This window comes from Dendropsophus ebraccatus, chromosome 12 (genome assembly GCF_027789765.1).
Source record: "Dendropsophus ebraccatus isolate aDenEbr1 chromosome 12, aDenEbr1.pat, whole genome shotgun sequence".
In the NCBI taxonomy this organism is placed as follows: domain Eukaryota; kingdom Metazoa; phylum Chordata; class Amphibia; order Anura; family Hylidae; genus Dendropsophus; species Dendropsophus ebraccatus.
This window is the reverse complement of record NC_091465.1, coordinates 29,046,451-29,062,292: the sequence shown is the minus strand read 5'-3', so window position 1 is coordinate 29,062,292 and position 15,842 is coordinate 29,046,451. Positions and strand designations below refer to the sequence as shown.

The window sequence follows — 15,842 nt, the reverse complement described above, 5'->3', positions numbered from 1 at the left end:
GAGGGGGGGGGGGATATATTGCTGTATTTATATTGTGCTTCTGTGCTGAGATAAAAGGGACAATATGCACCCATATAAATATATAAATAAATTTAAATTATATACGACCCATCCATGCGTTTTGCATATAATTTTTATATCCATTCAGCTTTACAATCAAGATCCTAGGAAGCTAAGAGGTGTATTGTACCCCTAACCTGGTGAATATACTGCATATTCTAAATTCGCCAGGTGTGATTGTGGAATATACCTGTAGGGAAAGGGACAGTACAGTACTGAGCAGCAATGCATAGGCTGTATGCATCACCGCTCACTTCACAGGGTTAGGGGGTGCAATACTCACCAGATTTTGCTTCTCCAAGAATTTTGCACCAGGGTGCTGTGCCACTACCATGTTATGGTCTTTAGCAGTCATTCATTTGTATTGGGCATGTGCTAAACTTTCTAAAGCAGCAGATTTGATGGTGCAGATTTGATGCTGTGTTCATTCATTTAGTCTAAGTGCTGCGGATTCGCAGCAGAAAATCCGCTGTGATGCTGTACGTGTGAAGCTACCCTAAGGGTACCCTTCACATTACAGAATCCACGCAGAGTCTATGGGATGGGCGGAGATTCAGGGGGGGGGGGGGGTCAAGTGGCACAATCCGCAGGAAGTTCTCTGCGCAGATTCCGTAGTACGTACCCATTACTCCCTGAAAGGTAAGAATTTGGCATACTTTCTATAAAACATGCTAGTGTTGGACATTTCCTAGTTGTCTTCTGCTCCTTGACATCTTTCATTCTAGCAAGGTGGTGTACTATTGGGCGTTTGTAAGAAGAAGTAAAAACCAATGCCCATTAAGTGAAAATTTACCTGGAGTGTAAGTCATCTTACGGAATAGCAGGTGTCCTATGATCTTGTGCGTGAGCAGGGTGTGAGGTAAAGTTCTCACTTACGAGAGTCCGATTGCCACATAATCTAATAACTGTGTTCACAATGTGGTGGGTTTGTCTGCAATTTTTAACCAAAACTGGAACTTCATAAAAAGTTAGACTTGGCCATTTCCTGTATTTAGGATCTACTCCTAGTAATGCATTGTCATGTTCTTCTTGAAGAGTAAGAGAAGTGACACCACATCTTTGAAGAACTGATTAATTTGAGATCTTAGATTAGTTGCTATGCATGTGCTTCCGAGCAACCAGTTTTAAAGGGGTAGTGCGGCGCTAAGAAATTATTCGCAAAATAATACACATTACAAAGTTATACAACTTTGTAATGTATGTTATGTATGTGAATGGCCCCCTTCCCGTGTTCCCCGCCCCCCGCCCGTGTACCTGGAAGTGTAGTGCACTATACATACCTGATCCGTGTCGACCGACCCCGTCTGTAATCTTGTAAAAGACGTCATCTTCGGGCCCGCTCCTGCCGTCCTCCATGCCGGCCCCCCTCTGCTGCATCATAACTGTGCTCAGCCGCGATTGGCTGAGCACAGTTATGCTCAGCCACTCACGGCTGAGCAGCTGATGATCCGCAGCAGAATATCAGCTGCGATAAGGTACGTGTGAAGCTACCCTAAAAAGTAGAAAGGGGGAATCTGATTGATTGATAGGGGCAACTGAGTCAGTTCTACTTTACACCAGTTTGATAAATCTCCCCCTTTATGTTTACAGAAAAATGTAATGGTAACTCCATCCAAATGTTTCTTCATTTTTCAAGGTCCCTCCAATAAGGTGTCAGAAACCTCAAGTATAGGTTAGTAATACCATGTTATTTTAGTATATATTGACTACACAATATAAAAAGGTCATGCCTGTGCATACTTGGCCAAACCTTAGAGGAACCTTCACTGTTGGCTGTGGCTAGGGTCCTTTCTCGCTGCTTTTGCAGTATACATCTGAGCTTCCAGTCTATGGGTTTAATGGCATTCATCACTCATAAGCTCCAACCTTTAAAAAAGAAAGTGTACACTACATAGCATATGTTTGGTTTATTCCATGCATCTGTACGGAGGAGCAGTTATTATCCATATACCAAAAAACAGGAACTGTAATGTGCACTGGTCGAGCAGAGGCTGAATGGAAAGGAGTGAATGCAATGTGTGACAAGAGCCTTAGCTCCAACAAAAAGAACAACATCCCGATCCCTTTCTTCATCCCTGTATCCATCATTGGGAGATTGTGGTTCGACTCTGAATATTATACAGTCATATTAAAGAATATAAGATTGTGCATGGTCCTGTGTTTGCTGGGGGCTCCGAGGCCCAGAGCAGAGAATATTGACATGTGAATGCCCTCTTAGAAAAACGTGGCTGCTTTCTTCTAAAAACAGCACTACTCTTGTCTCTAGTTGGTGTGGGTTTTGCAGCTTGGTTCCAGTGAAATGAATGGCACTGAATTGTAATACCACACACAACCTGAGGCCAGGGGTAGGGCTATTTTGTGCAAGAAAGTAGCTGTGTTTTTTTTTCTGACCCTGGATAACCCCTTTAATAACCTCAATGGGGTTTACACCACCCTAGACTTTCTATAAAAAAAAAAAACCAGACTGCATTGGCGTTTTCCCTAAAACTTGCTGTGTGACACCATCAGGTTTATTAAAGAATTTACACCACATGTAAATTTTTTACATTTATTAAAGGAATTTCTGTAGCATGTCCACCAATAAATGTTAGAATACATCCACTTTCTGTATACATATACTCTCATTGAACACTTCCGATATATTTGATGGCCTTCAGACCACAAAAAAACCTCACATATCACGATCATCACAGTTTGTGAACTGAATCACTGGTTAACATACTGTAACACACCAATAAAAACATAGTCAATCCGTAGAGATAAGTGTTAGTAGCTGCCTTGTATACTGTGTGATATACTTCCTGCCATCAGATAGGATGACCATGATTTAACCTGCACTACTGGTTTCCTAAGACCTCCTACCTAGCCAAAGCATGATGGGGATATTAGTATTGCAACAGCTGGAGGACCAAAGGTTCCCCCGTTCCTCTTAGGGCCAGTTCACACTGAGGAAACACAGCGCAATTCGGCTCAAAGAATGAACATGTTCATTCTTTGAGCGGAGAGGAGGCGGACGAGCGCGCGCTCTCCCATTCGCTCAAAGCAGGACACTGAGTGTGGCGGGATTCTGTGGTAGAAATCTCCGCCGCAGAATTCCAATGATCTTGCTCAGTGTGAACTGGCCCTTATAGGGTAAAGTGATGCCTAATACTTCATAGTTCAAACCTACCCAGTTTGCTGTAGTCTTTAGCTGTTAATCATCCTATAAGCAAAACCTGATGCAGTTTAAAATTTTGCATATTAACATAAGAAGAGAGGTCGTACATAGCAAAACAAAGTAGAATACGGGGTAATGTATAAAACATATTCATGGAGGTATCTGTACAATTGTAGAAAGTAGTCGCAAAGACCTGGCCTACAACACAGGTGTCAAACTGTGGCCCTTCAACTGTTTCAAAAAACTAATAGGGTTATGGGGGAGATTTATCAAACATGGTGTAAAGTGAGATGGCTCAGTTGCCCCTAGCAACCAATCAGATTCCACCTTTTATTTTCCAAAGAGTCTGTGAGGAATGAAAGGTGGAATCTGATTGGTTGCTAGGGGCAACTGAGCCAGTTTCACTTTACACCATGTTTGATAAATCGCCAGTCTATTCTAGCAACGTTGAAAGTTCTACTGGAGAAGGTGAGGATTACGCTATAAGAATTTGGGTTAACGCTGTCACTTTTCTGCAGTGTGATAGGTATAGGATTTTTGTCATGTTTTAACAAAACTTTAGTGCTGTATATGCCTGGTGATATTTTATAAAACAAATGGCAGGAGTCAGTGCTTACATGAGACGAACATGAAAGTCACATGTCTCTGAGCAAAATAAGGCTAGGTTCACACTGCGTTTTCAGCATCTGTTTAACGGATCCGTTTTTTGCAAAAAACTGATTGCAAAAACGGATGCATTTGTGTGTATCCGTTTTTGATCCGTTTTTCCATTGACTTCCATTATAAAAATAAAAAAAAACGGATAACGGATGAGTTTTTTTTACACACAATAAAGTACTGTTGACACAACTTTTTTGACCGTTAAAAAAACCAGATCTGTTAAACGGATTCTGAAAACGCAGTGTGAACCTAGCCTTAGACTGAATTCTATGCAAACTAATATGCTATTTAACCTTGTTATTTATGGTACTATGATATATGATAGATTCAAAGTTTTATGGGTTTTTTTGCACTTTAATTTTCCATAGGCTAAATGTGTTCTCATTGTAAGTGTGCAGGTTTGCCGGACCATACAGGGTCACTTTCATGCTGGCCAAACCATGGACTGACACAGGCTGCATTATTACAATGATTTATGATTCACTCAGAAACACTGCAGCATTTACGATCATAAAATCTCAGGAGTGGGGCTCCAAGTTATTGGGGCGGTCTCAGACAGCTTCTCTCTGACAGCCTTGATTACTGACCCTTTTTCTAGAGCCAAACCGGGACAGATCTATATGTCAAGGCTGATAGCAAGGTGAAACCACCAGAGACCCCCCCCTGAGAGTTCCATTCCTGTTTGTTTTTATAAATTACTCTGTAACGCTGCTGCAATAAGAGAGCCTGTCTATGGTTTAAACAGCATAAAAGTGGTCACGGGTATTCATTAAAAGGGTACTCCAGCGAAAATCTTTTTCTTTCAAATTAACTGGTTTCAGAAAGTTATATAGGTTTGTATTACTTATCAGCTACCGTATGTCCTGCAGGAAGTGGTGTATTCTTTTCAGTCTGACACAGTGCTCTCTGCTGACATCTCTGTCCGGAACCGTCCAGAGCAGCAGCAAATCCCCCAAAGAAAACCTTTCCTGCTCTGGACAGTTCCTGTCTCGGACAGAGGTGGCAGCATAGAGCACTGTGTCAGACTGGATACCAGTCAACTTTCTGAAACCAATTGATTTGAAAAAAAAAAAAAAGTACTCCTTTAAAGCTCAAAAGGACCATCATGAACCTTTGGGCATGTTGACGCAACAGATTTTTTATGTGCTCTTTCGTGCAGACTTGAGGTGGCTACTTTCCCTGTCTACATACATACTTGTCCAAGTGTGCATGGGAACAAAGAATGGGCATATTTAAACTGACATTCTTATTTTCTCAAACATCAGCTAGGACCCCTCATATGCTTTAAGCTTGACTCTTTTGATATATATGACCACCTTTAGGCTCATCTATGGCCATCTATACAGTCACATACATTAAACATTTAAGGGGAAGATATTTTGTTGCCATCCCATTTTCCTAAATACTCCAATTCTCCAATACTTGAGGATTCTTTGAGTAGCTGAATAAGCCCCCCCCCCTTGTCTCCTCTCTGCGTGTTAGTTGCTAGCACTTGGTTGAGTATAGGCCATTGGGGATACATAACTGTTACACGTCTATCACCCACAGTGACATGATGAGGTTTGTGTGTTGTCTTTATGGATAGTCTAAAATGGATCTTGGGCATTTTAGTTTTCAGATCCTTGTACGGTTGGTTAAGTAGTAGCTAAAATCTGAACAGCTTGGTCATAGAGGCGTTCTTTGTGTTGGGGTGTCGAGGTCTAACTTTTACCACTCGAGCCTCATCTACCTGACGACTATTGACCAGTTAGTTAGCCAAATAGCTATAGTTGCCCAAGCCGCTATCTTGACTATAATTCAGTGGTCTTCGTACATAACCAACCACAGTTTAGTTTAGACCCATATTAGTTACATACATGGGTAAGTATTAAAGCTTGTATAGTGTATTGTAATTTCCAGTTATCTGTGGGACATAAAAGGATAGCTATTAAATATGGCATGAAAAACAATAGTAACTTTCAATTGTTTAAAAAAAAAAAAAAAAACTTTCCGAGCACCGTAATGACGACTGGTCAATGCACTAGTACAGAAAGGCACCACTACAGCAAGCAGATTATTAACTGCAAATTTACAAGTCGCCACTGTTCTCTCTCCGAGCCCAATCAGCTGGAATCTTACGGCTGCACCTTTTCCAGACTTTCCTGATTTGCTGTTTTTCCAAAGCGCTGGCCTATTTCTTCTGAGAAGGTGGAACAGCAGGACTTCTGTAATAGACAAATGGGAAGAGCGATGGCTAGTGTGTATGTAGAAGTTCAGTATTCTAGAACCAGATGGGTAAATTAAAGTGGTTGGCCACTTCGTAGTAGAATAGTTGTGTACAGTATTAAGTGTACTCACTGTATATACTGACAGAGAGAAGCTCCCTGTGTACCTCATAGAGCTATAATCAGACTCTCCTCCAGGCTGTGCTGCTCTGCTTTGTAGTGATTCTGTCCATAAGATGGCTGACAAGGAGAAGCATGTGACCCTGCCCCACCCCCCAGTGTCCACCACTAAGCCTGTATAAGCGTATATTGGACACTGGTGGGCGGGGCATGATCACATGCTCCTCTATGTCTGCCATCTTATGGACAGAATCACCACTGAGCAGGGCAGCCGAGCCTGGAGGAGGGGAACCTGATTTACACAGGGGAACCTGAGGTACACAGTTTGCTGCTGTCCATAAGTTATGGGAATACACTTACTTCACACTAAACAATTTTACTATAAAGTGTCCAAAACTTTTACTGTTCCTGTTATGTATATACAGGATTTACATCAAAAATGTAAATTGATGATATCCCTTTAATTTGCTGTATAAGCTAAACTCAAAGTCGTAAGGGAGGGCCTGTCTCAACTAATGGACTGACCCCTCAGCCAGTGACTGGAGCTGCGTCCCTCCCCAGTCTCTGGCTGGCTGAGCGGCTAGTCCATCAGCCGGCCTTGACGTGTCCGGTGCTGGGGATCCCGGAGGCCGGTCCCACCACTCACCGCGGGGAAAGGTATTTTCCTACTAGAGATGAGTGAACCTCGAGCATGCTCAAGTCCATCCGAACCCGAGTGTTCTGTATTTGATTAGCTGGGGCTGCTGAACTTGGATAAAGCTCTAAGGTTGTCTGGAAAACATGGATACAGCCAATAACTATATCCATGCTTTCCACATAGCCTTAGGGCTTTATCCAACTTCAGCAGCCACCGCTAATCAAATGGCGAACGATCGGGTTCGGATCGACTCAAGCATGCTCAAGGTTCGCTCATCTCTAGTTCCTACTCCTGACCAAATTCCCCCTTGCCGGCTGCCAGATTTTTGAAAAGTTCAGACTTCTCCTTTTGTTTCTAATTGTTTTTACGGAGTATCTTCCTACCCAGGGGCCCATGTCAGGCTGGAGGTAGTAGATAAGCTCATATTAGAGATCTACCTACTATAGACTTTAGTCTCTGCTGAAGTTGACACTATAAGGTCCATACTTGTAACTTGCAGAAATTATTTTTAACCTTGGCGACTCTCCTGGTTTAGGTTCATTGTGAATGGCATGGGAATATTGGTGAAGGGGGAAATTCTGAGCGGTGTAACAATGGCCTGGGTGACCCCATAGACTCCGAGCATGGGAAATACTGCAGGACACAGTGTGGGGGTAGAAAGAAGACTGACAGATATGTGACATTGATGGGGTAGGGATTGCTCTTACTCACATACACCATGTTGTGCCGTATAGAATCACATTAGGGGATTCTTACCTGTTGTTGGACCGCTTTGCTCTTTGATTTGCACACCAGCTCAATGAATGAGACGATCAGTGCCAGAGCCAGACCTATGCCCAGGATGAGGAAGATTCCCCCCAGGGTATGGGGCTGCACAGGCATCCAGCCGGTCTGTGCTTGTGTGGTTGTACATGTGTTTTCCCACCACTTCTGCTGCAGATACTCCAGATTGCCTGATTCAAATTGTTCCAGAATGGCCATTGATAGAGGTCTGATGAGGGGCGAATCTGTAACATTATACCAGTATAAGTATGGTAAACATTAATGTCTTCCTCTATACCGCAAAGCATAAAAAAATCTTAAAAAAAAAAAAAAAAAGCTTACAAAATCTCAAGTCTTCCAGTACTTATCAGCTGCTGTATGTCCTAAATATCAATGTCTATGATAATACAGCAGCTAATAAGTACTGGTAGACTGGCGCTTTTTTTAATTGAAGTAAATTACAAATCTCTGGCACTTTCTTACACAGGTTGATTTAAAGGGAAACATTTTTGTCTGGGGTTGCCCTTTAATTAAGCCATGAATGTTTTACATGGCTTAATATTCACATGTTCTCTATAGAGAGGGGTGGACTAAGCCGCAGTCACACTGCTCTGAAGCCGGCTTATCTCTCCCAGGACATTGGGCAGTGCTAATCCAACATGCCTGATCCTTTTCTCTATTAACTTTATCTGTTGCTGGAGAGTCAGGAGGCCGCCATACACATGCTGAAAGTGGTGGATATGGCAAACTTTACGCTAAGGTGTATGGGTGCTTTTAGGGGAGAGTTTGCAAATGTATGCTTGCTCATAGACAGGCAGAATATCAAGTCTAAAAGGGGTACTCTGGAGACAAAAAAGGTTTTAAATCAGCAGGTGTTAGAAAATTATACAGATACAAATTACTTCTATTTAAAAAACCTCAACCTTTACAGTACTTATTAGCTGCTGTATGCCCTGCAGAAAGGGGAGTTTTCTTTTCAGTCTGATTCAGTGTTCTCTGCTGCCACCTCTGTCCATGAGAGAAACTGTCCAGAAAAATAGTAAATCCCCTTAGAAAATCTCTAGTGCTCTGGACAGATCCTGACATGGACAGAGGTGGCAGCAGAGAGCACTGATAGGACATACAGCAGCTGATAAGTACTGGAAGACTTGAGTATTTTTTTTTAAAATTTACAAATGTGTATAACTTTCTAACACTAAGTGATTTAAAAAATTCTTCGGAATACCCCTTTAATGTTTATGGTACCAGATACTGAAGTGATGCTGTATATATTATTAATAAACTGCACAGGGTGAATAATACTGGTTTCTATATTGTTTTATAACAATGCAAAAAACAATACCTATAGTAAAGTGAGGGAGTACTCTATGGGGGACATTTATGAAGATTAAGGTAAATCATGATACAAATCTACACCCGCTGGTTGCAGAAAGTTATATCGATTTGTAATTTACTGGTATTTAAAGGGGTTATCCAGTGCTACTTTCTTGCAAAGACAGCATGACTCTTGTCTCCAGGTGTGGTTGCAATTAAGCTCCGTTCACATAAATGGAAATGAGTTACAAAACCCCACCCGAACTGGAGACAAGAGCTGGATAAACCCTTTAAAAATCTCAAGTCTTCCCATACTTATCAGCCGCTGTATGTCCTGCAGAAAAATGTTGTTTTCTTTCAAATCTGACACAATGCTCTCTGCTGCCACCTCTGTCCAAAACAGGAACTGTTTGAAGCAGCAGCAAATCCCCATCAAAAACCTCTCCTGCTCTGGATAGTTCCTGTCTCGGACAGAGGTGGCAGCAAAGAGCACCGTGTCAGGCTGAAAAGAAAACACCACTTTCTGCAGGACATACAGCAGCAGATAAGTATGGGAAGATTTGAGACTTTTAAATAAAAGTAAATTACAAATCTATATAACTTTCTCAAACCAGTTGATTTGAAGAAAAAAAAAAAAAAAAGATTTTAGCTGGATAACCCCTTTAATTCAGGGGAGAGAGGGTCCATCTGTTTTCAGATATCTCAGAAAATAGATATTAGAATACCTAGAGAGGCAGCAATGCCGTAACCTCTGCGTCCAATGATTTCAGGGGCACGAATAAGGTCGCAGTGTTTGGCAGCAACATAGTCTTGGCTGATAGACTCTCCCAGGAAGGCGTAGTTTGACTCTTTGACTCTTTGGACTCCTTCGGAAAATGACCTTACTAGTACCCGATCTTTTCTTTTATCCATATACTCATAAATCATTCGGTAAGTTGGGTTCTTAGAATACTGTGTAAAGGAGACAAAAGGGGGCAGAGTATTGATTCTCCAGTGAGAAAGCTTGAAATCCTACACACTATAAGCCGAGGTGGACAATAAGAATAGGCAAATCCCAGTCTAAGGAAGGGGCTACCGATTTGTTTAAAAAAATTAGTGTGGTGTCCCACCACGGGTGTTGCTTATGGTTACACCCTTCCCAAAAGTCTGTACTCTAACTAAACTGTGGTGATGAAGCAGTATCTAAGTTTCGCCACAAGATATCACTATTGTATGTAACTGTAATTATGTTTTGCACAGCTGTAGGTAACCAAAGGGTTATTGTGTTGTGATCTGTGCACCAATGAGGACCTTCTCTGTCTCTCTACCTATCTCTGAGCTCTTTTCTTCTATGCTTCTCATCTCCACCACTCACAGGGATTGTTACATCACCTGTAGGAAGTTGTTACATGGGACGAGGAAGCAAACGCCCACACTAGTCAGTCTTAGCCACGTTTCTGAACACAGAAGAAGCAAGACAAGTTGGTCCCTATCGTGGTCCATCTGTGCCCTTGCTTTGCCAGGTCCCCACTTCAGAGCTACATTCAGGGTACTATTACCCGATTATCGTTCTGTGTAATAAAGACAATGATCAGCCGATGATCGTTGTCATCGGCTGATCGTTGATATAGGTTCTGACCTTTAATTGTTGGGCACCGACCGTGCACCGCTCTGTGTACTAGCGGTGCACGGCCAGCAACTGACGATATACATTACCTATCCAGCTTGCAGGGCTCCTCTTCCTCTGTGCTTCTCCCCGGGTCCCGCACGCCCCAGCTTCAGAGTGGCCTGTCAGCTGACAGGCCGCTCAGCCAATCACTGGCCGGGACCCCCCGCGGCCAGTGATTGGCTGATTGGCTGAGCGGCCTGTCAGCTGAGACAGGCCACTCTGAAGCTGGAGCGAGCGGACCCAGGGAGAAGCACAGAGGAAGAGGAGCCCTGCAGCCTGGATAGGTAATGTATAACGTTTAAACAAGGGCTGCAAGGCCTGCAACCCTTGTTAAATAATTATCGGGCCGTGTAATAGGCCCAGTAAACGAGCGTCGATCTAGCAGATCGCCACTCATTTACATTTATTATCGGGCCCCCATTGGCCCGTCTAATACTACCCTAAGTCTAGTGGTTGAGCAGAGCAGACATATATAGGAGACTTAGTCACCAGTTTCTTGAAAGCAGCACCTCTACACACTATGCAGTGTTAAGCTTCTCTAGGGAGAGAAGTCAGAGGAAAAAAACCCAACCCACACCGAGAACCAGTGTAAAAGAAAAAGGGGGGGGGGGGGCAGAAAACCTAAAATCAGCCCTGCCAACCACCACTACATATAGCCTATGTTCCCTTTAACAGGAAAATGATGGGTGTCAGTTGGAAATTATGGACGCAAATAATGATCATGAACGTTATTTGCGTCAGTCATTACCAACAGGCAGCTGTCCAGAAAGACGGCCATCATTTTCCTATTTTAGAAATGTAACCACAAAGTGTATGGGGAATTTCTGATTTTAGTAACTTTACCTTGAAGAAACTGAAGGTGGAGGAATTAGCTATTGTCCCAAATTCAACTTTATCTTGCTTCAACAAATCATCAAATGTCTCAATGTTTAGGGTTTGTGCTTTGGTGTTGTTTACGTATGAAGCGAAACTGGCGATATACGCAGCCAATAGGGTGATGGAAAAGAGCCACCAAATAACGGCAATGATTCTGGCAGACACGGACTTTGGCTGAGGCTCCACACCTATGGAGTAGAGAGCAGAGAAAAGTAAGGATACATGTTATAAGAACTGGTATTTCCTGATATTATGTAGAGACATCTTTGTGTGTGGGTATATAAATACGTTAAAGTGGGAATTAAAACCAAATTGCGTGGCAACTTTAAAGGAGAGGTCCGGCCAGACCCTTTTTTTTTTTTTTGCAAGTGCTTGGGAGCATAAAAGAAATAACATGCTCTTACCTCCTCAGCTCCAGCACTGGAGGCCGTATACCACCGCTTGGGTCCCCTGCTGCTTCCTGGTCTGAGACGGGACCCGGGTGGTGATGTGTGACGTCTCTCTACCAGTCAGCCACCAGGGCAGGACCCCACTATGGTTGTTGACTGGCTGATTGGACCTCATACATCACGACCCGGGTCCCGGCTCAGACCAGGAAGCGGCCAGGGACCCAAGCAGTGGTATGCGGCCACCAGCACTGGAGCTGGGGAGGTAAGAGCATGTTACTTCTTTTATCCTCCCCCTCCCCTGTACTTGATAAAAAATGGGCCTGGCAGGACTTCCCTTTTAACAAAATTGCTCCCTTGGTTGAACTTGGTGGACATGTTTTTTTTTTTTAACTACTAAAGTCTAGTTTTTACTTGCATGACTATGCTAAGTTTTTGGCTTTTGTGACTGTTATAATACATCACTACTGAATAACTGAGTGAACCAATATATCCATGAAGAGAGACGTGACTTACCTTGCAGTGTAAATGCCCCCATGCCAAACCAAAGGCTGTTGAGTAGAGTGTACTGATTCTGTTCATTTGAGGGTTCGGCCCATTCACATGGACTTAACCTAATAAAAATATAAAGTCACAGTCAGGATGCTAGATACCACAGACAGTACTGATCCTTGTGGACAGCCAATATGGCAGCACCTGTTTTTGTCAGTCACACAGACTGCGCATGCTTTACCTCTTCTCTGCTCAGAATCTTCCTCACATCAATTTTGCCATGAGATGGAAGAAGGGACTTAAAGGGGTTTTCTACAGAAATATCAAACTATAATAAAAGAGCCCATAACTTCCCCTCCCAATGTGATCCAGGCTGTATTCCCATTCTGACAGCTCCCAGTGACATCCTGTACCACAATGTGTAGTACTTATTTCTACTTATTTTTTAAAAAAAAGTTAAAAATAAGCGATCGTCCGACAAGCAAGAGTTTGCTTATTGCTTATTTCATGGGGTGATATCTGCCTGTGTAGTAGGGCCTTATCATAGAGGCAGTATCCAAAATAAACATTGTTGGGGATATTTACAAATCTTACGGCAGGGGCGTACGCAAGGGAGAAGGTGCAGATTCGCCCCTTCTCCCTGGCATACGCCTGCCTTATCACCTGCTCTCACCCGCTCATCATATTTTACGCCTGCAGGCATAAATTGTGATCCGCTCACTGGATGAATTTCTTTTGTAAAATATTTTTGTTTCTTTTTTATAAAATTTGTAAAAATAAAGATTTGAAAAAAAAACATATACTATAAAAAAATAAGAGAAAAAAAACACATGAAAAACACAATTCAGACAATGTTTCTACATGTAGAGAAATGCATGTGGCCGCAACCACGCTCCCAGTAGTCATGTGCTGCTACCAGGATTATTGGCCATACGCCTATTGGTTATCGCATGAGGGTCTGGTTTCGGCTGCATGTGGTGAACTACAATAAATGTGGGTAAGCGGGCTGAGACTGGTCAGATATCAATATGATGCTCACAAACTAGAAAATCCTGATGCTCATTGGTGAGTGAAGATGGGGCGTCTTCAGGTTTAGTGCCTAGGGCAGCAGCAGCTAGTAATACGGCCCTGGGAAGAAGGTGTAGATTTGGTACGCCGGGCGCAGGCCGGATTCACTAAAAGTAATATTAGAACAAATACATTAGGTAACTCTCACCTTCCTACCAGGAACAGGCACAGGCTGGTGATCACATAAGAGATTATGATTCCTATCCACAGCTCTTTGCTGAAAGGGTTTAAAAAGCCAAAAAGGTAAGACCCCTCAGAGGACAACTCCTTCTTGAGAAGAATGCTGATACCGGTCTGCAAAAAGGGTTTGGTGAAGGAGATTGCATTCTCTCGTACTGCAGTAATAGTCAAAGGAGCCACGGCCAAGTCTGCTTCCTAGAAAAAGTATGAAGTGGGAAGAATAAAGTGCATCAAGTGAATGAACTATGTTGATAAGTAAATTATCATCGGCTCTTGACTTTTTCTAGAAATGGCGCCACCCATGGCCTTAAGGTGTGTTTGGGATTACATCTCTGCCCCATGTAAGAGAATTGTAGGACCAGATGCAATCAAAAATGGCAAAAAAAAGCAAACAGAAATGTTGCATGTTACACTAAAAATATAAGATATTACTATAATACTATTTGTGTTCTGAAAGTAAAAGCCTCATTTTAACTTGAGACACCTGTTCTGAAAGGGCCTGAGACTGCAACACCACTAAGCAAGCAACATAAAGACCAAAGAGCTCTCCAGACGACACAGTCGAGGACGTATATAAGTCAGGGTTGGATTATAAAAAATCCCAAACTTTGAACATCTCACGGAGTATTATACCATCCATAATAGCAAAATGGATGAATATGGCACAAACACAAACCTTAGAGGGAGCCTACCAAAGCTCACAGACCGGGCAAGCAGGGTATCACCTTAAGAGACAATAGAGACTCTAACAATAACACTGAAGGGACTCCAAAGAGCTACAGTGGAGATTAAAGGGAAGGTACATTAGGTACATACTGTAGTTTCTTTCTTTTACAATAGCAGATCGGTGCCGGTGCTGGGATCCTGGTGGCACGGTCCTTTTTTTTTTTTTTTTATAAGGCCGCCCAGTTCCCACCTTTGGCGCTATTTTTTAGCCGGACTCTATACACTGAGGACAGACGTGCTGACCCTCAGTGGCTACTGCTTAAAGAATACATAATGAAGAGATATGCTAAGATCACCAAACAGCATGTGAGAGACATGCTGTGTATGTTGCAAACCCATCACCTCAAAAATACCATTTCCATGAAGCAGTGTTAGGCTATGTTCACACAACGTGAGAGACCGGCCAATTGTCACGGAACAGCTGGTCTCTGAAAAGATCATCCCAACCCGTACTGCAGTACCGGCCGGATGATCTTTTCGGCCGCAGTGTTCTGATGGGGGCACATCCGTGCGTGCCCATGTCAGAACTCCCCACAGCACACTATAGAGCGAGCAGCCGGAGCCACTTGCTCCAAAGTCTGCACTGATATGGTTTTCTGCGGCTGCTATTCAATGAATAGCAGCTGCAGAAAATCCTGTCAGTGCACCCTATGGAGCGATCGGCTCCAGCCGCACGCTCCATTGTGTGCAGTGGAGAGTTCTGATAAAGGCGCGCATGGATGCAACCGCATCAGAACTCTGTGGCATTAGAGATCATCCGGGATGATCTTTTAAGATACCGGCCATTTTGTGACTCGGGCGGGTCACAGAACGGCTGGTCTCATACTGTGTATAAACATGGCCTTAATCTGATGGTAATCTGAGACTGGGACAGAGGTTCACCTCCTAACCAGGCAATGACTAAATATACTGCTTAAGCTACACTGAAATTTTTCTATTAGAAAGTTGTCTAACTTTTCATTATTCAGGGAATAAGATTTATTTACAGTCACCATGGGACCTCCAAGCCCTCCAAGTAGCTTGGCTAAGCTGAATATGACATAATGGCAGCATTGAGAAGTCAGTAGTCACCTACCTTCCTAATAATCTCTCCAACCATCCCATTCCAGACTCCATTTTGGTCCTTGGCGCCATACCGACCATCTTTCACCTCATGTACAGTATAGTTGAATTCCAAGGCTTCCGAAAGTTCAGACAGAATATCCAAACAGAATCCTTCTAATTCACCCGAGTCCGTCTTCATAGCAAAGGGCTTTTCCTATTGTAGATGATTGAAGCATGTTAATAAATTGTGATAGAAAATGATGATAGTCAAAAAATACTTCAATGACCAAAACCACCCCTCGATTTTTGTGAATTCTGAATATGAATACATGTATTTGTAAGGGAGGGCTCATATCTGGAGACAAAGCCAACCTTATGAAATACTTACCAGAATGGTGGTGACCTTAACAGTTTTTGGAATTTGACGCTTTGTTCTTCCCTATGAATAGATAGAATAGTAATGATGATGTAATAATTAACAGTTCACAAATTCAATGTTAACATTAAA

The 15,842-nt window shown here is 42.8% G+C and overlaps 1 protein-coding gene across 2 annotated transcripts in view; it reads right to left on the bottom strand.

Moving 5' to 3' along the window:
- Positions 1-3,614: 3,614 nt before the first annotated feature.
- LOC138770005 (probable glutamate receptor) overlaps positions 3,615-15,842 on the bottom strand; it is a 29,924-nt gene continuing 17,696 nt past the window's right edge. For both annotated transcript variants that reach the window (XM_069948830.1, XM_069948831.1), the window contains exons 4-11: positions 15,723-15,773; positions 15,366-15,548; positions 13,533-13,759; positions 12,341-12,438; positions 11,406-11,626; positions 9,640-9,865; positions 7,595-7,845; positions 3,615-6,081 (exon numbers count right to left, since the gene is read on the bottom strand). In XM_069948830.1, the coding sequence (XP_069804931.1) occupies positions 5,992-6,081; positions 7,595-7,845; positions 9,640-9,865; positions 11,406-11,626; positions 12,341-12,438; positions 13,533-13,759; positions 15,366-15,548; positions 15,723-15,773 (1,347 nt within the window). In that variant the 3' untranslated portion in view covers positions 3,615-5,991. The remainder of the gene's footprint in view (positions 6,082-7,594; positions 7,846-9,639; positions 9,866-11,405; positions 11,627-12,340; positions 12,439-13,532; positions 13,760-15,365; positions 15,549-15,722; positions 15,774-15,842) is intronic.